The sequence below is a fragment of the Protomyctophum bolini genome (assembly GCF_963924005.1).
Source record: "Protomyctophum bolini genome assembly, chromosome: 18".
NCBI classification, from domain to species: domain Eukaryota; kingdom Metazoa; phylum Chordata; class Actinopteri; order Myctophiformes; family Myctophidae; genus Protomyctophum; species Protomyctophum bolini.
The window spans coordinates 19,908,332-19,933,028 of NC_137879.1; the positions used below are offsets into that span (position 1 = coordinate 19,908,332).

The following is a 24,697-nucleotide window of genomic DNA, read 5'->3' on the forward strand; positions in this document are numbered from 1 at the left end:
AGGGCCACACTGAACCATCCGTATTACATTTTTTTTACAAAAGAGACGTGTTACGTGTACATGCATAAAACAAAACACATTTGACAAACAAGTACATGACAAACTGGAAACGCCAACAAGCAACATCCCAAATATCAGAGATCGGTACTTTAAATTCCATCTGGGGCATAATATTTAAAACCGCTTTTGTCAAGTTAACATTTTACCTGTGGTGTATCTTTAAAAGCTAAATAGCCCTATGACCCTAGTACCATTCAGTACAATGGTATGACAACAGTCACGGAGCAAATATTATGGGGGTGTTTCTTACGCAAAGATGAAATGACAGATCATTTGAAATTATCCAGGCAGATCGCTAAATCTAGACGGTTTGAGAAGTTTAAGATTAAATCTGTAAATGCCTCATTACCAGATATTCTTCTGATTTGCGTGATAGGCAGATCAGGATTTATGTCTAATATAGTCTCTCTCTCTGTCACACACACACACACACACACACACACACACACACACTGTCCTGACTTGCCCCTACACATGGTAATATTCAGTATGCAGGCATGCTCTAATGGTCTTCAAACATGGATGATGGATCAGTAGAGTGGAGTGAATCGGTTAGAATTAGGCTGTCAACGGTAATGGCTTGGTTTCACAAGTAAAGGACTAATCATTCTGGTTCTGGCTGAGGGTACTCAATAATGCCATGACAAGCGCAGCTATTTCAGCCACATCATGTTGTGTCGATTACCGTTTGCTCATTCATTAAACCCACTGCAATTAGAACGGAGGCACGGAAAAATAATACATATTTCAAAGTTGAGTCGAAAGACTGCTTCTCTTTAATTTTGCGTAACCCATACTGCCAGGTGCCAGAGGGCGAAGTCTGTGTCTGTTTCTTGTCCACTCATAAAATGTCACTAAATATCACCAGCTTGCTAATGAGATAATCCAACAACCCCCCCCCCCACATCTGGGGGTCTGCTTGGAACAACCATCACCATGGCGATGGTGGATGGGGATGGGGTGGCTTAAAAGCCAGTTTCTGCAGCCCACTACCTTGGTGATTTGTTGCCCAAGAGAGCATGGGGGGTTGGGTATGCTTATCATAACATTGTGTGAACAAGTGTTTTACCCTAGACATCTCTATTCAAGGTATGGTTCCACTGTTTTACTATGCAAAGTTATTCAGCACATTACAGTGCAAAGTTACTATGCATAGCAAATGATAGGCGTTTCATCATCCTCTGTAATAGGCTCACATGAAATGGGGCATATTATATCATCATGATTAATTAAGTTTATGTGGAAATGTAGTGGACTTAACTTTGTACAAAACAAGGCCTTTAAAAACTGTCATGGCTTGAAGACATTGCAGTGTTCTATTTGGTTCCATTGACTAGTACATAATCCATCATTGTCAAAACATGTTAGAGACAAAATGTATGTCTTCTTTAATGCAGTGTACAATGTTTTACTGTTTAACCATTATACATTTTATTTTGAATATTTGAGGGGGACTAGCCCCTCCAACGTCTGGCTTTAGGAAATTACGTCATGTGGCAGCCAAGACTATGGACTTTTAAATTTTGAAAAAACAAAAACAGCACCACTCGTGACATGATGTTTTATTTATTTATTTTTTAACAATGATGGATTGATGGGTAAAACAAAAATACAACAAATCACTGCCAGTATTCTTTAACTTTAACTTTAACTCATCCATTTTGAATAAGCCTTCTGGAGTTGATGAATTGAAGTGGACAGCCAATCTCTGTGACAGCCAAACACAACTTGCCATCTTGAAATCTTAACAGCACTTCAGTCAAGTCTGCTATTTCATATCCTGATTGCTGTCTGCAGCTGCTGCCGAGCAACTGTAATCTTTGGAATTGGTCACTTGTTCCAATTTCAATTGTAGACAATCCAATCGAAATTCTTGTTCGCTGTGTCTGTTCTGGTACTGTAGATATCTAGGCCAGGCTAATGAGAAGAACTTAATATCTGCAATCGGGCAAGCAAAGCAGTACAATTTTGACAGCTGGTATTCACATATTGGAAAGCCTGGCTGAGAAGAATAAATTTCATTCAAAATGAACGTATACAGAATAGGATAGTATTTTAATCCCGAGGGAAATGCTATCCTGCACACGGGAGTAAGGATGAAACGAAGATAAAGGTGTAGAGAAGAAGCACAGAGAAGTAACAAAAAGGGTAACACAATAATATAAAGATAATACAAAGACACGATAATATGTAGACATTTTAAAAACCGTATAAAGATACTGTAACTTAACATCTGACCTGGCCTGGTTTGTATAGTGAAAGGACCACCACTACTGTAGTAGGTGGACATGGAGGGGAGCATAATAATCAACAAAAAATAGAAATTGACCTGAACACCTAGGGACTGCCTCTACTATGCCAATCATGACTAGGTCGCTAATAAAAACGTCAGGTTTCACCTGACAAAAACAACAGATGCATTTCTACATGTGTGTGCTTAGAGCAGGCGAGCTAATCTGACAGCCTCGTTTTTAGCTTGTTTTGCAATGTTAGCATATCTTTCTTTGCAGTAAATGGCTGGGCAGTACTCCAGCGTATTTACAAAGTTATACTTGGAACATTTCCTAGACAGCAGCAATGTTCCTTTTCATTTTAGTTACTATATTTTCAGTACAGTATGTTTAGTCAACTTTAGTCTAGAAGATTATAATGCAATGCCCAGCAGCTTGGCTTCTTACTTGTTCCATATGGCTTTCCTGCAGTTGAGGATCATTATCCAAATAGATCCAAACACCATTGCAACCTCTGAATCATCAAAAGATGAGTCCAAGTGTGTGACTGATGGCCACTATATGTGAATGTTTTGGGATTAAAAAAACCCACACAGTTCATGCACCTTGTTCTTCAGTCTACACACATCCGCTTTTTTGCAGATTAATAGAATGTGACAGTGAGTTCAACATCAGCACACCTTTAAAAATGTCATGACCCCAGGAGCGGTGGCTTTGGGATGTCATTAGCCTCGGTACCTCAGCTTTTATTTTTGTTCGCTACGGTTCAAAAATTGAAAGCCTGGGAGAACGTGAGACATTTCCTGGTCTAGGAGTGGGAGTGAACTACAGTGCAGAGGGGCGTCGCTCTCAATATAGTGACGTCAGTTTCTTCCGCTGTTTTCTACCAGGGAGGGGGGGGTTCTGATCGGTGAACCAATATTTCTCTAGAGCTTGCTCCATGTGTGCCCGCCTCTCTAGACCAGAAAGCATGCTGGCTGGGCCAGGCTAAGGTGCCATTGCAGGGGGAAATTATCAAGGTTGTTGTTCCCCTGTACTGCTAAAAGACTGATTGCAATATACCAGAAGACTGGAGATCAGCTGAATTATGGACTATGGTTGCAAACATTCCTAGACACTACTGTATCTATGAAGGGAGCTGCCTAGTCTAGCCTCTTGGAACTCTGTAATGTAGAACAACAGTTGTAGAGAGTCACCCATAAATCCCTTACTACAGTACCTCATTACTTCTATTTTGTGGTAGTAGGGGTTGACCTGCAGTCAACCACTACTACCCTACAGATTTTTTTTATATATATATTTATAACCTGTATTTTTGTTTTGTTTAATATTTTTACCTTTTGTCCTTTTGTGCCTGTACTGTTTTCGTTTTTTTTGTATGCTAAAGTAAAAAACAAGATTGCTGTTCCCCAGAAAAGCAATTTCACCGCTCTCCCATTCCTCCCTCAAGTGTGGGAGAAGTTATTTCCTTTCCATTCAGACTGAATGAGTTTAATCTTCACTTATGTAGATTTTGGTCTCTCTGACATTTTTGGCTCTGCTGCTGATTTCCCTGTGCAGTGCACTCGCTTGACTTCAAGGTCCCGCTACAACGGTAGATCTCTTCTTCAATCGTGCAATTTTGTTTTCGCAACTAATTGTTGTAGATGATGTGGAAAATAAGTCTATAGAATGTTCTCACTCTGTTGCTTCCGCATCAACCAAAGCCGGCGATAGGTCCCGCCTACCTTTATTAAAGGAGCAGCTTAATATATATATATGGTGGTTAGACCAGCTATGTTGTATGGTCGCACTGAGGAAAAGACAGGAAGCAGAGCTGGAGGTAGCAGATACTAAAATGTTGAGGTTCTCTCTGGGAGTAACAAGGATGGTTAGGATCAGGAACGAGTACATCAGAGGGACAGCGCATGTCAGATGTTTTGGAGATAAAGCCAGAGAGGCCAGACTGAGATGGTTTGGACACGTACAGAGGAGGTGTATATCGGTAGAAGGATGCTGGAACCAGGTAGGAGGCCTAGAGGAAGACCAAATAGAAAATGTATGGATGTAGTGAAAGAGGACATGTTAGTTGGTGTGAGAGAAGAGGAGGCCGGGGTGAGATGGAGGCAGATGATTCACTGTGGCGACCCCTGAAGGGAAAAGCCAAAAGGAAAAAAAGGAGAAGAGATTAACAGTGGTTCACATACACATTATCAACAGAACTCAGTAAAAAACGGCTACTGTGGAATTCTCCTTTAACATAACTATGTATTTATGTATGTTACAGTTAATAAATACAGTTAATACGTAGTATAGGGTGTCCCTATTTTTAGTATGTCATTATAGGTGAAAATGCTCAATTCTTCCGAAAATAACAAAAGGTATTGAATCACAAAATGATGTGAGCTTGTACAGTAAAATTGAACTTAAAAGGATGAGGAAGGAAAGCACTGGAGCAACTCGGACAGTTTAAGCCCTTATTTTATTCACAGGGTGCAAGTACAAATTGACGTTTCGATGTATCGGTCACATCTTCGACCTGACATCATGACAACATGATGACCTGACCTGACGAAGATGTGCTAGATCTGCTAGTTAATGCACTAAATGCAGCTTAATGGTTGACCAATAGAATTAATTTATTAAAAGAAATGTACAGTATATAAAAAGAAATGTAGAGATACAAAGCTGACGTCAACTATATAAATTGTACATGCACAGTTGTGTTGAAAAATTTCATCCTATACAGAGTGCATTGCCTCAATGGGAGAATGAATGAAATATATTCAGTTGAATAGCATCCACAAGGGCTTTGAGATAGAAAGAGTCGAAGAGGGCATATATGGATAGCTCATAATTAAACGCATACTGTGAAATGTTTAATCTGCTCCGGTGCAAACCACCAAGGACTGTGCTCCATTCCAAGATAATTCTCCGCCATTGTCTTGGACACCCATTTCCCCTCACCTAAGGGACTGGCAGTAATTATACAGTCTTGCTGGAGAGCATAGAATATAATCAAAATTTGACTGCAGTGTCCTGAGCGTTTCATTATGTGTCTGTCAAAATTCTCAATGTATTGGGTCTCCCATTACAGTAAACTTTGGTGTGTTCATTTAACTATGCAATGTTAAATGAATCCATAATGATAAATATTTACCCTCAAGAGTTAAATGAACACACCAGACTTTACTGTGTGAAAACTGTGAGTCAGTCATTGTGCAGGGTTTAAACTGTGAGTCAGTCATTGTGCAGGGTTTAAACTGTGAGTCAGTCATTGTGCAGGGTTTAAACTGTGAGTCAGTCATGGTGCAGGGTTTAATTGTGAGTCAGTCATTGTGCAGGGTTTAAACTGTGAGTCAGTCATTGTGCAGGGTTTAATTGTGAGTCAGTCATTGTGCAGGGTTTAAACTGTGAGTCAGTCATTGTGCAGGGTTTAAACTGTGAGTCAGTCATTGTGCAGGGTTTAAACTGTGAGTCAGTCATTGTGCAGGGTTTAAACTGTGAGTCAGTCATTGTGCAGGGTTTAAACTGTGAGTCAGTCATTGTGCAGGGTTTAAACTGTGAGTCAGTCATTGTGCAGGGTTTAAACTGTGAGTCAGTCAGTGTGCAGGGTTTAAACTGTGAGTCAGTCATTGTGCAGAGTTTAAACTGTGAGTCAGTCATTGTGCAGAGTTTAAACTGTGAGTCAGTCATTGTGCAGGGTTTAAACTGTGAGTCAGTCATTGTGCAGGGTTTAAACTGTGAGTCAGTCATTGTGCAGGGTTTAAACTGTGAGTCAGTCATTGTGCAGGGTTTAAACTGTGAGTCAGTCATTGTGCAGGGTTTAAACTGTGAGTCAGTCAGTGTGCAGGGTTTAAACTGTGAGTCAGTCATTGTGCAGGGTTTAAACTGTGAGTCAGTCATTGTGCAGGGTTTAAACTGTGAGTCAGTCAGTGTGCAGGGTTTAAACTGTGAGTCAGTCATTGTGCAGGGTTTAAACTGTGAGTCAGTCATTGTGCAGGGTTTAAACTGTGAGTCAGTCAGTGTGCAGGGTTTAAACTGTGAGTCAGTCATTGTGCAGGGTTTAAAGACGCTTGCCTTTAAGGACATACAAGGATGAGAATAATATGAACCGGCTCTTGTCAAAAGAGATAATGAGAACATGGCTAGAGGTTGGAAAGACAGCTTTACAAAAATGATTAGTGAAGAAAATGTATCGCAGAGAAAGCTGCTAGCCTTTTAATATCCAAAGGTCTCTGTAGGTCTTGGCTCATATTCTTATATTGATGACAGCCAACCTTTTTGTTTCTCTTCTGTGACCCTGAAACTCTCCAATAACAGCAAATCAACTCCCTCTCATCTCTCCTGAGTCCCTTCCTTCTTTGTAATTCCATCCTCTCATTAGGGCTGGGAATATTGAACATTGTCTTTGTGATTATTCTATTGATAACCTTTTACTTGAATAAATTGAGATCGAGATTATTTTTGTATCATCAACAAACAACCCTGGTCCGATCAACAAATCAATGTGTGTAAATCCAGCACAGCGATAGTTCATTGAGACATTGTTGTTTATATCAGAGCTGTGACTTGGTGCACAGGTAATCTGATATATCACATGAGCAGAGCTTGGCAAGCTTCCGCTCATGCTTCCGCTATGCTTCGCAAGGATTCTTGGGAAAGCTTGCCTCCATGTTGCCTTCTAGAGAGACACACGCCCGAGAGCCAAAGGAGGCGTCTACCTTTTTATGTCTATGCACAGTTCGCACACTGCCATACAAATGCAATATTTTTGCAATATATGGTTAATGGTCAATCTGAGTTTAAGATTCTTAATGAAATCGCTTGGTCTTTTTTATACTTTGTCATTAATTAGCAAATCTACAACCTCACACTGTGCATAAAGCATTTTTTATTTTAGTATAATCAATGATTTTCCTTTTTTTTAATCAATGAAACCATTTAGTTTGATTTCAGGTCCTTACACCCCAGGAGCATGAGGAATAAACGGTGCGTTCTGAACATTTCACATTGTGGTTGGGGTGCTGTATTATGGTGCACCCTAACCTAAGTGTTTCTGTTTCACATTGTGGTTGGGGTGCTGTATTATGGTGCACCCTAACCTAAGTGTTTCTGTTTCACATTGTGGTTGGGGTGCTGTATTATGGTGCACCCTAACCTAAGTGTTTCTGTGGTTGGGGTGCTGTATTATGGTGCACCCTAACCTAAGTGTTTCTGTGGTTGGGGTGCTGTATTATGGTGCACCCTAACCTAAGTGTTTCTGTGGTTGGGGTGCTGTATTATGGTGCACCCTAACCTAAGTGTTTCTGTGGTTGGGGTGCTGTATTATGGTGCACCCTAACCTAAGTGTTTCACATTGTGGTTGGGGTGCTGTATTATGGTGCACCCTAACCTAAGTGTTTCTGTGGTTGGGGTGCTGTATTATGGTGCACCCTAACCTAAGTGTTTCACATTGTGGTTGGGGTGCTGTATTATGGTGCACCCTAACCTAAGTGTTTCTGTTGGATTGTGGGGTTACTATTGGTTGGGGTGCTGTATTATGGTGCACCCTAACCTTGTGGTTGGGGTGCTGTATTATGGTGCACCCTAACCTAAGTGTTTATGTTGGATTGTTGGGGTGCTGTATTATGGTGCACCCTAACCTAAGTGTTTCTGTTGGATTGTTGGGGTGCTGTATTATGGTGCACCCTAACCTAAGTGTTTCTGTTGGATTGTTGGGGTGCTGTATTATGGTGCACCCTAACCTAAGTGTTTCTGTTGGGGTGCTGTATTATGGTGCACCCTAACCTAAGTGTTTCTGTGGTTGGGGTGCTGTATTATGGTGCACCCTAACCTAAGTGTTTCTGTTGGATTGTGGGGTTACTATACAAATGAGTCCCGAGCACGGCAAAGCTTGCGGTTCACCACTCCAAGAGATGGGTCAAATGCGGAGAACACATTTCGCATATTATACAGCAATGTGTGAGACAAATGGTAGATTTTTAAACTTGAATCTTGAATCATCAAATTATTAATTTGTTAATGCCTCATTCATACAAGTTGATGCTTTGATTTGCATTGTTTTAAAGTTTCTTTATCGGCATGTAATACGGTATTTGCGTTCTGTGTGGTGCAGCATGTACTCATAACACAAATGGCAGTAACTACGAAACAAGCGCTCCCAGTGTGTAAGGACCGTAACTGTTGCAATTCTCCCATGTACCAGTGTACCAGCATCATATCTTCCCTCCCCATCCTCGCTATTGCTCTTCCTAACCACACCTCCAACAGGACAGCCTTCACTAAGTGCTACCTATAGCTCTGTGTTCCCTGTTGTGCTCTCCAGCCACAAACGATTGTTGTGCTCTCCAGCAACAAACGATAACAACTGAGCTGAGATTGTTTGGTTGTGCCCTTGACATTGAGTCTAATTGACGCTCTCTTTGGAGGTGGTCTCAGACCTGGACAAGACTGCAAAGGCGGAATGGTTGTCCTTATTCTCAAGGTTTCCTTGTAATTACATGCAGTGTACTCTGTGCACTGTCTGGAGGTGAAGAGAGTGTACAGATGTGTGTTCCGACTGAGGACAGGTCAACCAAAGTAAGGCAATGATACTGGTCTGCATTTTATTTATATCTGACATCTTGCTGACACCCATCATGTGATTCCGTAAATAAAGGTTCACTATATTTTTGGTGCTTTTCCCAATCTCAGTTCCCAATCTCGGTTCACAAAAATGTAAATCAAATTTAATAAGCACCACTTTTGTCTGTGAAGGGATTTTGTAGGCATTTAACAATTCCCATTCCGTTCACATCTACGGTGTTAGTTTGGCTGCTGCCCCTGTCCCTGCCACACTGGATTTGTCTCTGAAAATAAGACCTACTCGACCATAAAATATATTTGTTCTCTAGTTTCCTAGTAGAGTAGTCTGTGTACAGTATGTACCAGGGCTTCTTCATTTGTGTACACCAGAGACCACTGTTTCTAGTTTTACAATCTGCAACAAAAAAACTTGTGTTACAATTTATTTTTCCTGCTGAATGTTGCAAATGTGAGAGGAAATCTAATGCATGCACACGCAGCTTTTTCTGCATAATTTCTGGTTCAGCAAAGGAAAAGAAAATGTCCATTGGCCCAGAATATGAGATGATATTGCTAATTTTGAATACATATATATTTTGTTCCAATTTGCAATTTGATTTATAGTTCCAGAGATTCTGCACAAACACAGAGTTCTGTAGAACACCTTATTCTCTGAAAAAATTAAGCCCCTCGTGATTTGAAAGTGGCTGTAAGTCGATGTTCTTTTGGACAGGTTTCTTTTGGTAGAGTTTAGGTACAGTATAGAGTCCTATGTCCTAAACACAGCAAAAGAGTGTTCATTTAACAGGAAGTGAACCACTAAAACCCCAGCATCTGTATTATCCCACGATTTTCCAACCCATTGTTTTCACCCAGTGTCAATGATCTAATGTAATCTTGGGCACTACACTTCCTCTGCCAACCATGGGAGGGGGGTGGGGGGCAGCGGACTGACCTCATCCTATGCATGAGGAGTCCAAGCTGCTTCTTTTCACCTGACAGGGCGGAGTTTTCCTGGCTGGCCAGGGGGAGGTAGTTTAGAGACCAGGATTACTGCATGTTTTTTGTGAGGGTATCTACCCTAGGGGATACGGGGAGAACATGCAAACTCCACACAGAAAGGTCCTTTTGCCAACCCCTCGGGTATGGGCAAAACATTGGTTTTAAGTGGTTAAATTAACACTCAGGACTTTGCGGTGTACCAGTCTATTGTTCCACATGTTGCACACCTGAACCCTTCATTGAGCTCTTTACAGTACAATCGGTGCTAAATGGAGAAACCTCTGACAGTGTCAAGTTGCTGTGTGGAACATAGCGAATTGAAATGCACTGAGGTGAATAATGCCATTGCGCCTGAGTTCCCACACTCCAGAGGCCCAGTCTCAGAGCATGAAACCAGCAGACTAGAATACATGCTGCCTTCCAGGTGAAATGAGGCAAAAGATAGTTGTAAATAATCCAGTCCAACAAAAATGTGGCTTTGGTCCTCGCTATGCAACTTTATTTTGAAGTACGTAGAAGTGGGGAGAGACTCCGAGAGAGGAGTAGTTTTGACAGCAGCGTAGGGAGTGTAAAGGATTTACACTCAACACTTAAAAAAGAAAGAAAAAACTGAGATGGGGAGCAATAAATAGATTATGAGGTGAGATCCAGGTGTCTTTCTCTGTGAATAAGATGTGGCTGGCAGATCTCCTCTGGCCTTCTATGGTCAGAGTGATAATGAAAGAAGTTAATCCTATCTTTTTGTTCTAGGAGGATAGGGAGTTTTTAATAATGTCAGTAAATAATAGTACGTGTAACTGCAACATCCCCAGACAATGGGTATATTATTCATTATCCCTATGACACCTTTCTCATAACCTCTTTGCGACCACCAGGCAACGGCAAGGTGCTTGAAGCTTTAATATAAAGTCACCTTGATATTTAGGAGACTTATGCACTGCTTCTGCTGTCAGAGATGTTAAACCTGACTGGGGATTGATTTAGAGGGAAGTTGAGAAAGGCCAAGAGTTAGAAATGGAACAAAAAGGATAGTGGAACACTAAGCAAGTTTCTGACCTTCACACCCCCAGCACACACTTAGAAACGGCTTTGAGAAACCAGTTAGAACTCATCTGAACCCTGTTCTGAAGTGAGCATAGAATCACCCCCAGTCACCCTGGGAAGAAACAATGAAAAAGTGATGTAAGAGAAGGAAAACCACAATAAAACAAACTGGAAGAAGAAAATAAAACAATATTTAAAGGGAACGAGAGAAAGAACAGGATCTAATGACAGAGTGGATCTTGCACTTCATGTGGTCAGTTGTCCGTGACATCGTATGAAATCATCGTAAGGTTTCAAACCGATCCAAGCCCCATTGAAAAATGTATGGAGATGGACACACAGACACTCCTATAGACAGCTACTCGCCTAGACGCCTACTGAGCCATGTAACAAGCGAAAGACAAAAGAAGCAAAACCGTGGAGAAAGTCAACCTGTAAGATGAGTTTGGTTGTTTGATGTGCTCCACCGAGATCAAATCTGACAAGTGACAACGTTTCCTTACTCATCTGATGTGAGAACAGTGGTACAACAGAAAGAGGCCTCATGGAAGACACTCGTCTAATTATTTGTTTAGAGAAAAACCAACGGACAGACAGACAGAGCAAGAAATGCAGAACGACACGAGACGCAATTACTTTTTTAGAGTGAGACTGACAAGGACAGAAAGAGACAGAGAGTGTGTGGGGGGGATAGAGCAATTAACAGCACATTTTTACACTGTAGAAGCCATATTTTCTAATGAAAAAGGTTTTGACAGGTTGTACACAATATTGATTCATGAATATACTATGGATTTCCATCTAAAATAATAGAATAATAATTATAATAATGATAATTGTAGTACAATAACAAAAATAAATGATGCTGCAGTCTGATTGATCAGTCAATGCGTTACATTGTTTTCCAGTGAAATATCTCCAAGTGTTGACATATACGCTCATTAATTACAAACTGACTCTTTCTTCCACTGGCTGCTTTTCCTTATGCTTTCCTTTCATCAGCAGAAACCACCACCAGGACAGTATCTTTATTCCTCATGTTTGACAACCAGACCAGGGCTGGGATGTGTCTCTGTGTGCAGTGCAGATGATTTATGGCTCCATTGTTCAGCCGGGAGATATTTTATTCTTGCAGATGTTTAAAGAGAAGTGATGGTCTACCTTTCCTTATTAATAAAGCACTAGACTAGCCGTAGTGACTATAGAGCTGAAACTGAAACTAGAGCCAGACAGATTATTTTACTTTTGTGAAAACATCACAAAAGACGTGTCCAGAATTAGTTTTTACCACTTCAACTTGCCTTACCAATGCCATTAATTCATTATAGGCAAACATTGTCAAAGTCTTTCCAAAACCTTTTCTAAAATAGCTACAGTGCAAGATCTACTACAAAAAATTAGCTTGAAGATTGTAAGACTGTATGTTTAAATGTAAAAACATGTTTAACTTAAATTAAGAAGAAAAAAGTACTGCTGAAGCAGACAACCCGCAACACTCCAGGTTAGAGATAAAATCTGGAAGATGCAAGGCTCGATGATGCATGATAGAAAGAACGCTGAGGAAGGCTCACTAGGCCGAAACGCGTACGTTGTCTGCTCGTCCGAGGTAAATAAATCATGTGAAAAGGACATATATTGAGTGCTTTTCTTCTAACTTGGTTTTTCAAATTGATTTGAGTTGACTTTGTAAGTTTTGAACAAAATATCGGTCACCACTCACCATATTGGTAGTTTCTAGGACTGTCCAAAATCAGGATCGGTATCGGACCCGAATTTCTGGCATTGGTCAGGCTGTAGCTGAAACAACCCGTGCTTTTTCTGGAGTTGGAACATTTTTACAGTTGTCCCCCTGAAACTCAAGAGAAGACTTTATATATCCGTAGAGATGATTATTTTGGGGAACAGGCTGCATTCTCTGACTGTTGAACCCACTTCAGTTCTGAAACACTGCTGAAATATATATGAAGTGTGTGTGTGTGGGTGTAAAAAAAGCACTGTGCACAAGCCGGGGAGAGGGATATAGACTTGACATAAGACTCACAAATGCCACAAAGCAACACTTTTTTTTCACAATACCATATATATATATTATATATATATTTTAACGCACAATAACGGATTCCAAATTCACAGTTGTTAGTTTCAGGTGCAATTCATGTCAAAACGAACTTCATGTGGTCGGTTGTCTACTCTATGACATAATAACGTATGAAATAAGGTTTCAGACCGATCTTTTATCTCAATCTCGTAATTTTCTGCATAAATTGAAATACCCTATGGGGGATTAAAAAAAACATCTGGCTAGGGATTTCATTGTTAATAAATCGTGTCCTGGTTTTGACAAGGATTTGTGCTAAAGGAACAGTCGGAGCCTTTAGTACACATACAGTACACAACATGAGAGGCTACTGCCACTGTGTCACCGTCACGTCACTGACAAGCCACTCTGCCCCACTGGAAACCTGCTTGTTGAAATGTTCATTTGACAAGGGTCACAGACAGTGATTCATCTAAGTGTTTGTTCATACTCACCCACCCAGCTCCAGCTCTCCACTTCACAGACTGCACTTCTGGCTCCCAGAGTCCTCTCCTTCTTCATCCTATTTAGGGCCCTTGGTTTTAAGCCTGCACACTGTAACACTACTGTGTGCAAAACAGCTAATGAAGTGTGTGTGTGTGTGTGTGTGTGTGTGTGTGTGTGTGTGTGTGTGTGTGTGTATTTTGCCTACATGCCCAAAATAGGGACGCCGGGGTTAAAGTTGTTTTAAAAAGTGGTTAAGCACATTTCTATGCTAACTATGAATAAAAAAGGTTATTAAGTGTCCGCATAAGCAGGCTCCAGTTCTGGCACAGTCCCCTATTGGAGCTGGAAGATGATTAACCACTTTCAAATTGGCCCAATCGTGTGCCAAAAGTTTGCCATTATGCCCATATTAGGGCACAACACTTGCAGTGAAGTAGGTATTTGGCCGACCCCTGATGGCCCACCAATCATTCTTCTTAATGTAAATTAAAGGCCTGTTGTTGTATTATTAGACTTGGTGTCGATCAAATTTAATTACTGCGGAAGAGTGTTCTGCGCGCCTAAATGCCAACTCTTCTGTCAATCAACCAAGGCTGTGATTAGTTGCTTTTGTTAAGTGATGTCTGTGTGCTCGCTACATTAATGCGGCATTTAGAAGGCTGGCAGAGAGACGCTCCCTGACGTCATTTGTCTCTGCTGATAGATTTGTCATTGTGTTGTTGAGTGATGTTTCTGCCTTGGCGGTTTGACTGCACCTCCCAGAGATACTGTAGGTCTATTCAAATAGCTGAACCTGTGTGGCACATTACAGAAATGGCAAGGGGCCAGGGGCTGGTTGATAAAATTGCATTAATGAAATAATGATACTTGATAGTTTTATTTCCGCATAATGTAGTGGTTTTCAACACTTTTCATATCATTAATTATTCAGATTTAGCCTCTACAAAACTATGTTTGTTGGTACCATATGATATATGGTAGCATAGGAGAGATAACAGGAAAATGTTAAATAACAATTATTTTACATTCTCTAATTCCGTGTAAATTAAGTAATGCAGGAGTTAAAGATCTAGAACTAGAAGGGTCCATTTGGTTATCATTTTCAACTTTCCATCATTTAGCTGAGGACCACCTGGAATCCGCTCAAGGACCACTGGTGGTCCCTGGACCACTGGTTGAAATCCACTGGTAAAGACAAATGCAATGTGCATTCTGGCTTGGCCTTCCATTTCTATTCTGGCAATGACACAATTTGTAATCCAAGTAGCTCAATTTGCTACATTTACTCTCTTTTGAATAATTCTGTTAATAAGTAATAGTCTGTAGAAAAAATAAATACAAATTAACGAAACGAAAATGGGCCATTTTAATGTTTAAAGCCTGTTGGATGTGTGACTTTGAGGACATTAAGCACATTGATTGGAGGCCCAGTCAAAATTGTGTCTTGTGGGCCTGAGTTTGAGTATCACTGCTGTAGGTTGTGTAGAGTGTGTGTTTTACTGCTGTAGGTTGTGTAGGCCACTGTAGGGTGTGTGTGCTGTAGGTTGTGTGTGCTGTAGGTTGTGTGTCGCCTGTGTCTGTGTGTGTGCTGTAGGTTGTGTAGGGTGTGTGTGTCAGTGTGTGTGCTGTAGGTTGTGTAGGGTGTGTGTGTCAGTGTGTGTGCTGTTGGTTGTGTAGGGTGTGTGTGTCAGTGTGTGTGCTGTTGGTTGTGTAGGGTGTGTGTGTCAGTGTGTGTGCTGTTGGTTGTGTAGGGTGTGTGTCGCCTGTGTGTGTGCTGTAGGTTGTGTAGGGTGTGTGTGTCAGTGTGAGTGCTGTTGGTTGTGTAGGGTGTGTGTCAGTGTGTGTGCTGTTGGTTGTGTAGGGTGTGTGTGTCAGTGTGTGTGCTGTTGGTTGTGTAGGGTGTGTGTCGCCTGTGTGTGTGCTGTAGGTTGTGTAGGGTGTGTGTGTCAGTGTGTGTGCTGTTGGGTGTGTAGGGTGTGTGTCCCCTGTGTGTGTGTTGTAGGTTGTGTAGGGTGTGTGTGTCAGTGTGTGTGCTGTTGGGTGTGTAGGGTGTGTGTCGCCTGTGTGTGTGCTGTAGGTTGTGTAGGGTGTGTGTGTCAGTGTGTGTGCTGTTGGTTGTGTAGGGTGTGTGTGTCAGTGTGTGTGCTGTAGGTTGTGTAGGGTGTGTGTGTCAGTGTGTGTGCTGTAGGTTGTGTAGGGTGTGTGTGTCAGTGTGTGTGCTGTTGGTTGTGTAGGGTGTGTGTGTCAGTGTGTGTGCTGTTGGTTGTGTAGGGTGTGTGTGTCAGTGTGTGTGCTGTAGGTTGTGTAGGGTGTGTGTGTCAGTGTGTGTGCTGTTGGTTGTGTAGGGTGTGTGTGTCAGTGTGTGTGCTGTAGGTTGTGTAGGGTGTGTGTGCTGTTGGTTGTGTAGGGTGTGTGTGCTGTAGGTTGTGTAGGGTGTGTGTGTCAGTGTGTGTGCTGTTGGTTGTGTAGGGTGTGTGTGCTGTTGGTTGTGTAGGGTGTGTGTGTCAGTGTGTGTGCTGTTGGTTGTGTAGGGTGTGTGTGTCAGTGTGTGTGCTGTTGGTTGTGTAGGGTGTGTGTGTCAGTGTGTGTGCTGTTGGTTGTGTAGGGTGTGTGTGTCAGTGTGTGTGCTGTTGGTTGTGTAGGGTGTGTGTGCTGTTGGTTGTGTAGGGTGTGTGTGTCAGTGTGTGTGCTGTTGGTTGTGTAGGGTGTGTGGGTCAGTGTGTGTGCTGTTGGTTGTGTAGGGTGTGTGTGTCAGTGTGTGTGCTGTTGGTTGTGTAGGGTGTGTGTGCTGTAGGTTGTGTAGGGTGTGTGTGTCAGTGTGTGTGCTGTAGGTTGTGTAGGGTGTGTGTGTGCTGTTGGTTGTGTAGGGTGTGTGTGTCAGTGTGTGTGCTGTTGGTTGTGTAGGGTGTGTACTGACACACACACCCTGCACAAAATACATAATTTGCACATAATTTACAGGCGAGCCGTTGAATTCTGTGCAATAGAGTGGAAATGAAAGTGAAACGGAATCATTTTCTGTTTCAATAACCTAATCAAGTTTCCAGAGAGTTTGCAAAGGCTTGGAGACCTTTGCAAACATCTCTGGAATGCAAATAAACTTTGCACAAAAAAAATATAATCTGTCATTATACACAATCCAATCGTTCACATTAACTACCTCCTAAACCTTTTGACATTTTGCTGATGTTGCTGAAAAATACATTATCCAAAAATCCACCTCAGCTCACATCACATGTCATATTCATTCCAATTGCACACAGCAAAATAAATGGTTCCTGGTCCTCACATTTTAAGTGGCTTCTGGATCAAGCTTAGATTGAGGTTAAAGTAAGTTTAGGCATGATGCAGTGTGTGTACTGTGCAGTCAATGAAAAGTCTTTCAGTATAGTATGCAGGTGTGTATTCTTCTGGGGGGGTGCGACTGCGAGTGCAGCTTACTGAGTTTGAAAGGAAAGATACTGACTTCAGAGAGGAGTGAATGACAGAGGTGAAATTGCTTGGGAAAGGATCATGTGAAATATCTTCTCTCTCTCTCTCTCTCTCTCTCTCTCTCTCTTTCTCTCTCTCTCTCTCTCTCTCTTTATACTCATCCATCCAGTCTGTTCACCATGAAAAACATATAATCTGTGTACAATATAATATAATAATTATTATGCTATTATTTTTTCTTTTTCTTTGTGTGCGTGTGCAGCCATGCACCAGGTCCTGGACACTCTGAGTGACAGCACCAGTTCCACAACAGCCAATGACCTGGATCTTATCTTCCTCAAAGGCATCATGGAGAGTCCAGTGGTGAGTGGAGCTCTGTACTGTACTGTATTGGCTGTATGTTGTGTTTAAAGGTCCGCTGACACGCCCCGAAATTAATATGGGTGGTACAGCACATCACGTGGTCTGACTGAAAACAGTTTGAAACAGTTTGAAACGGGGCTACGGCGCTAGCAACAAGTGGCTATAGGTCAGGCTAGCGTTTTTGACTGTACATTTAGCGTCATATTGGCTATAAATGTAATTGAAAAAAAATATTTTTTCGCCAGAAATGCTTAGTTTGAATGCAATTGAGGTTGGCGTGGGGTTTTTTAGGGGAACTGCAGCACAAGCGCAAATTTTGGACCTGAGTCCCATGTTCCCCCGGTCGCCAACACCCCTGTCTGCCCGCTCTGAGACCTCTCAGCCCCGCAGCGCGACAGTCGCGACTACGGACGGTCTGCTGTTGTCTGGCCGCTGTGAGAGCAGCTCCGCAGCGCGACTACTGTTCTTTTCCCCTCTGTACACCCTCGCTCTCACTCTGTAATACCGTAGTTAGTTACCACAACATTGTTCAAGTGAACTATAGTGTGTTTATGTTTGTATTCATTGTAATAATAAATATCGCTATGCCGAGGCATAGTCTTGCGGACGAGATCATGAGCCTCTACGGGGGACTGGGCATGTGTGTACACACACACACACACACACACACACACATACGTCCCCCCGTGTGTGTGCAGCCTGCATCTGAGACGGGCTAGACTGTATGTTGTCATGCGGAGCGACGCGGTGATAAATAAAATAATCATAGCGATATTGATTATTACAATGAACAAGCATAAACACACAGTTCACCTGAACAATGTTGTGCAAAAATAATTTTTTGAATGAGACTTTCACCCAGTATTCAAGCTAAATGTGACACCAAAATAGTAGCATAAGTTGCTATGCTACCACGGCCACCAAGCCCGGCGAGCCCGCATAGAAGTCGTTGGGGAAAGCCCCTCGCCACTCTGACGTCAGAATCATGATAGCATTGTTTGATAGCAGTTCTTAGCTCCCGAGGGGCGTGTCAGCGGGCCTTTAGTTTAAAGTATACCGTCTGAATGTAGGCTTGCAATGTTCTTGGACATTACAATTTGTTTTCCCGGTGAAAGAAAAAACGATAATAATTTATTACACTCATTTTAACAACAAATAAATGTATCAAATACATCGCTTATACTTGCGCCTTAGCATTGTGGGCATAATAGGCAGATCTACAGGCTCTCAGAAAGTTGCAGGATAAGTGCAAGTCCAAGTACGCACCCTTGGGGGACCATGGGCAGTGAAGTATATAGAGTTAATGTATTGTTAATGTCACTGCAACACATGCCACAGCAAATTCCTTCCATTCTGTGAATCTCTTACTCTTGAGTATGTTGGTCTGTTTAATTCCTCCAAACAAACTCATCGTGATAAGGCAGCAGTTTTTGTGCATACAGTATGTGAAGACTCGGACCCCTATGATAGGAACCGTACTCGGACCTCCTCAGGAGGTCATCTGAGTTTGGTTCACTTCAAGCCCTTGTTGTGGTTCACTTAACCTGTGCATTGAGAACACAGAACGCTCCAGGTTCGCTTTTCCATTGTGTATTGGCCCTGTAGGCTTGCCGTAGACGGATCACATGCTCTATGACCCTTGAAGAAACTAGACGGAAAGATGGCCGCTGGTAACACTAGCAAGGCTAGTGGATGAGTACAGTAGTTTGGTCCAAGGAAGTAAACATTGCACTTCTCGAGATATGGAGCTACAATGCATAGAAACACAACAGCTTTCCTCCAATTTGCAGTTTATATGAAGGCAAGAGGCTTCATTAGGACTGCACTGGAGTGCTGCGTCAAATTACAGAAAAACCATAACAAACATACTTTAACACGTGATAAGATGAGAAAAGCCAAACGATACTCATAATACTCAAATAACACATGGCCATTTTATGACAAACTGGGCCGTATTCTATCTATGTAGAAGTAGAAGATGGCACAGTTGGTAGTGCTGTCGCCTCACAGCTAGAAGGTCCTGGGTTCGATTCCCGCTCGGGACGCTGTGGGTGCTGGCGGCGTGTTTCCTCCTCCGCGTCATCAGTGCCCATACCGAGGCGGGGTTGGTGAAAGGGCCTTTCTGTGTGGAGTTTGCATGTTCTCCCCGTGTCCCCTAGGGTAGGTATCTCACAAAAAACATGCAGTAATCCTGGTCTCTAAACTGCCTCCCCCTGGCCAGCCGGGGCGCCTGATGGAGGGGAAAGGAACTGGTTGGAATAACGTGTTCCTTCCACGCGCTACGTCCAACCAGGGAAACTCCCCCCTGTCAGGTGTAAAGGAGCAACTTGGACACTCATGCATGAAGGAAGCATGAGTTCAAGTCCTTTGCTCTCCCCAGGTTGGCGGAGGGTGTGTAGAGCCCAGGATCACATTAGATAATTGACACAGGGGTGAAAAATAGGTTACAAAATCGTAGTAGAAGATGCTAAACCAAAGCAGTACAGGTCTGAGCACCAGACTGATGTCCCATCAGAGCTGAAATGGACCAAAAGGATTAAAGCTAAGTTTTAGATTTACGGTTTGGCTTAGATCAAGATTAGATGGCTTATTGTGCGTCTTAATTAATTAAAGAGTTGAGGGAATCAATGTAGTTAAAGGGAAACACTCATGCTGTTGATGTGTATTTTAAGAGATGGTTTTCATAGCTTGTTGAAACAATACAATGTATGAATCATGATACAATTCATATAGACAAAAACAATTCCCTGTCTGTCTTCTTCCATTCTTGGCGTAACTTCAGCCTGATGGTGCATTTCATGGGCCGGTGCTGTCCCGGCATGCCCAGATGGTCTATGGCCAACATTACATCATCCTGTTTAATATTTAATAAGTCAGGATCACTGTTGTGCTGCAAACACAATGAACAAGGGCAAAGTCACAGCCACTGTGGTATGGCTGGGCAATTAGAGTAAACCCATACCTTTTAAATGTATTTTGTTGTCATTTCTTATTTATCATATATATAAGATATCTATTTATTTATTTTTATAATCGACTAAAGCGATAAGTCTGATTAATCACTTAATATGAGTAACCACTGCATTATACACTTGCATTCAGTATGGTGGTATACACAAATATTGGTAGTTAAAATAGACATTTCATTCAATCACAATCGAGGCAAAGATTTGAAATAATCGCTGCAGTCACATGGAACAGCCCTACACTGTGGGCAGTGTTTAAAAGCCAGGAAGTAACTATATTGAAGTCAGTAGGTTGTAGTGTTGGGTTATTATTTTTCCAATTCTTACACTTACCAGTTTAATTTGGTGTTGGTCACTTATACAGTATAACCCCCAAAAATGAAACCAACTGTGTGGACTCCTGCGTGGGAAAATACAAACATATACCGTAATGAAATATTAGTCTTCTGGTCCTCGGGATCGGCTACTCAGCTACTGTACATTCAGAAATATGATATGAAATGTTTTATTCACACAATTTCAGGTGTGTATGCTGTGTGTGTAATATAGATTTTTGTGTATAGCATGTTGAGTATAGTGGCCAGGTGTGTGGTGTGTGCATGCCGTGGGATATCATAGATATTTGGTATTTATTACTGGGATCTTCAGTTTACATCTGTAAGGATGACATACATTTTCAAATCTATGTTGTACAGTATTTACACAGGGTCTTGTTTGGCAAACTGCCCAGAAATTGGATTAAGCCTTATACTGAACAGAAAATCACTTGAATCTTATCAGTGAACTTTCTCCAAGGACAACAAGCCTTCCTCTAACAAAATTCAGCAAATTGGTTTCTTATACAGATAGTTTATTTATTTATTTGTTCATAGTTATCTGAAATCTGATTAGAAATGCATTTTCAGGTAAATGCATCTCAAGTCCAATAGGTCACTTACTATAAATTGATTTCTCACATGTAGAGCCAGGAAGAGATTTGCTGAAATCTGAAAATGTAGCCTTTTGGGGCAATTGTGTTGGTTTGTTTTTGTATTTTGTATTGATTGAAACTAACTTATTTCCAAGTCCAACACACTAAATGTATAGGAAGCACTCACACGTACAGACAGAGGGCACATACCTTGTGCCAGAGAGCAGACATTTGTCTCAGATTCACCAAATCTGAAGCTGCTCTAATCAATTTTGTTACAAGTTGTTCAAGGAGGAGAACTCAGGTTTTCAGAGCTTGAGAGTTTGAAGTGAAGGAGGAGCTTCACGCGTTTGGGGGAGCTTCACGCGTGCTCTCACACATGCATTACAGGCTTTCAAGAGTGTGTGTTCTGTTGTGCTGAGTTGCCCCACTAGTGATAGGAGTCGATGGCAACCAAAGTGTCCATCTGTCCAATACTTCTATTGCAGGAAGAACCCCACTGATTTTGGCCTTTCCTTTAAAGGCCACTTTAGGGCCAACATTTATTTTTCTTTATTTATTTTTTTATGTTCTAAAGGCAGTTTGTAGTCTAGCCTTTGCTTTTGTTTAGATTATGAGTTTATATTCAATATGAAATATACCCCCTCTCAACTAGTGAGAATGTGGGGCTCTATATTCCTGACTATTCAGTACATTACTTTGCCTTGTAGCCGCGAGGGTCCGTGGACAGCGGATGCGCTCACAGTTCTGCACATACGACTGAAGGACTGGTGACATGGCGAGAGTCCATTATGAAAATAGGTCTACTGTCTGGACCTAGTTAACCATCTTGCGTCATCAAGAGCGGCCGGTTATGTGTAGCGTTTAGACTTTTGTTCTTGTTTTACAAGTACACTATTCAAATTCAATGTTGTGAGAGGACCAGCAGTAGAGGGACAAGTGTCTTGCCACATTTTTCCAGATTTCATTCCATTCATTGTTTGCCTAGTGTTTACTCCATGTGCTCTCACATAAGATGAGTACGAGTGACCGAATGTATCACTTACGTACAGTAACATCAGACATTCTGTGTTGCATCAGCGGTTTCTTCCAGCTGGTTGACAGTGACACACACACACACACACACACACACACACACACACACACACACACACACACACACACACACGAGTGGAGAGTGGGTGGCACTTTGCAGCTCGGCGGTGCCGGTATTGTGGGAAATACCAAACACCATTCTCTGGGGAGGGTGGAGGGTGGAGGATGGAGGCTGGAGCCGGAGGTGTGCTGTGTCTCACTCAGTAACTCAGAGTGCTATTTTCCGGAAGCGAGGCAGAGATGGAAACTCCAAAGGGAGAAGAACTACATAAAAAAAAGCTTTCTCTCCCTCTCTGTGTGTGTTCTCTCTGCTTAAGTTAAGTGAGAGAGAAGTAGAAAGAGAGAAAAGAGTCTGTTATCTTGATTTCTTTCTCCCCTTTGTGTCTCTTCCCTATTTCTCTGCCTCACTCATTCCCTCTCACACACGCACTCCCTCTGTATTCTATAGTCCTCTCCTCTCAAGGCTGATTGATTTTCCCTGATTGATTCCCTTAGGATTTATGTGCGTGTGTGTGCGTGCTTGTGTGTAAGAACAAGATACGGCTGTTTGTTTATATGCAGTGTGTGTGCGTGTGTGTCTCTGTGTCTGTTTGCTCCTGTGGTATCGACGTATTTTCTCATAAAAGCTTAATCTGCTGATGCGGGCTGTGAGAATGCTGAAGGCCTCACTGAGGTATGTGAAGAGGATTTCAAACACTAGTGCCCCCCTCGACCCCATGGCAGGTCTATAAATACCTTGGTTTTATAGAGAGGTAGAACTAAGATGGAGAGAAATGGAACAAGTCATAGAGTGTGTGTGTGTGTGTGTGTGTGTGTGTGTGTGTGTGTGTGTGTGTGTGTGTGTGTGTGCGCGCTTGTTGTAAACCTGCGACCTTGCTCGAGTCACCAGAGTATGTCGCATTCAGAACCACTCGCCATGCGCAAATTAGTCTAAAAAGATGATTAAACCTGTAATGAGCGAATATTGAGTGAATACGATAACCTGAGCTATCGCCCTGCAAAAAAGTGCTTCAACTGTAGATCATCATCTGTTATCTCCCTGCCACCAAAGGTCATTGCTTGGTTCGGTATCTTAGGAAAGAATTAGGACTCCTGAAGTGCTTTGAAGTGACGCTTCATGGCACTTCATAGAGTGTTTTTAATGCTTGCTTTTAGAGGTGAAGGCAAATGCTCTGGTCATCAGAACATCAAGCAGAATGATCGAGAGGGAGACAGAATATGGTAGACGCACAAGCGAATGCACCACGGGAGCATGATCTGAGGTCAGAACAGTGAAAAAAGGTGGGTTTTCACAACCTCAGTTCTTTATCTTTTCAACCTAAATCCCAGGCCATGAAAAGTTACATTAATAAAGACAGCACATACACACAGGCTCAGTTATACACCAGATATACAGTATACAGTATATTCTGCTGCGTGTCCCTAGCTGTCTGTTGTGAATACTGAGCGGTTGGTCTAGCAGGGGATCTGTGGTGTCTTGTTGTCTGAGGGCCAGACACTGACAGCTTGTTCCATCAGGTTGCCAGGGTCTCTGCCAAGACACACAATGTAACTGCTGCAGCCTCACAGAACCGCTGTGTGTGTGTGTGTGTGTGTGTGTGTGTGTGTGTGTACTGTATATATGCAGATAATGCCAATTCTCAAGACTCCATACAAACCATCATCTATCTACCTTTCCTTATTAATAAAGCACTATAGTGTGCATTCTTGTGTCTGTAAGTATTTTTGTGTAGTTCTTCTCTGTATGTAATGTATGCAAATATTGGCCGTATGCATGTTTTTTTCTTCTGTGTGTGTGTGTCCGTTTGTTGATGCGCCACATCCCGTCTCTCCCTCATCTTCTCAAACAAACAAGCCATGGTTGCAGAGGCCCAGGGGACCCTCCTCCCTGGGCTGGCCTGGCAACGTGAACTCTCATAAGCAACGCAGCTCACTGTCAGCGTTGCCATGTCTGGCTTGTCTTTCTGTAACGTTGCTTGTAAATATTGATAGTTGTGGGTTGCTGTTTTTTGGGCCTGTTTCCCAATGTTGTATAAACCAGTGGTTCTCAAACATTTTCATGTCAAGGACCTCCAATTTATTTATTTGTCCACCGACCCTCCCGACCCCCCCCCCCCCCCACACACACACACACACACACACACACTTCTAAACATAGTTTTTGTGTGTTTTTTCTCCAAGATGTTATTTTGAAAATAGCAGATCTACAAGCTCACAACACAATGCTTTATGAGCTCATAGATCAGCTATTTTCCAATCAATATAAGTACTCATGTGGCCTATAGTCGCTTTTTTGGGCTTGTTGAAGTTGTTTTCAAAGACCTGTTTTCATAAAATCTGGCAACACTGCTCACTGTCTGTCTTCTACTCAGTGTGCCCTCGAGATGTTAGGAAAAGCTATTGTGTAATTATGTTGTGTAAATTATGTATAATGTGGGTTGTATAGACAAACAGTCGAAGCATGAATAAGTAATGTGGCCATGTATCTTATTATGCAATGAATGAAATGAGCTGGTGTTGATGT

At 42.1% G+C, this 24,697-nt stretch overlaps 2 protein-coding genes across 2 annotated transcripts in view; one reads left to right on the top strand and one right to left on the bottom strand.

The window, feature by feature from the left end:
• Positions 1–24,697, top strand: part of mpp2b (MAGUK p55 scaffold protein 2b) — a 68,150-nt gene that overhangs the window by 18,578 nt on the left and 24,875 nt on the right. The window contains exon 3 of the mRNA XM_080789006.1: positions 17,102–17,226. Coding sequence (XP_080645132.1) covers positions 17,102–17,226 — 125 coding nt within the window. The remainder of the gene's footprint in view (positions 1–17,101; positions 17,227–24,697) is intronic.
• The window catches only part of abi3b (ABI family, member 3b), a 50,282-nt gene continuing 35,320 nt past the window's right edge, over positions 9,736–24,697 (bottom strand). Inside the window, exon 7 of the transcript XR_013965762.1 lies at positions 9,736–9,750. The gene's annotated coding sequence lies outside the window, so the exon portion shown is untranslated. The remainder of the gene's footprint in view (positions 9,751–24,697) is intronic.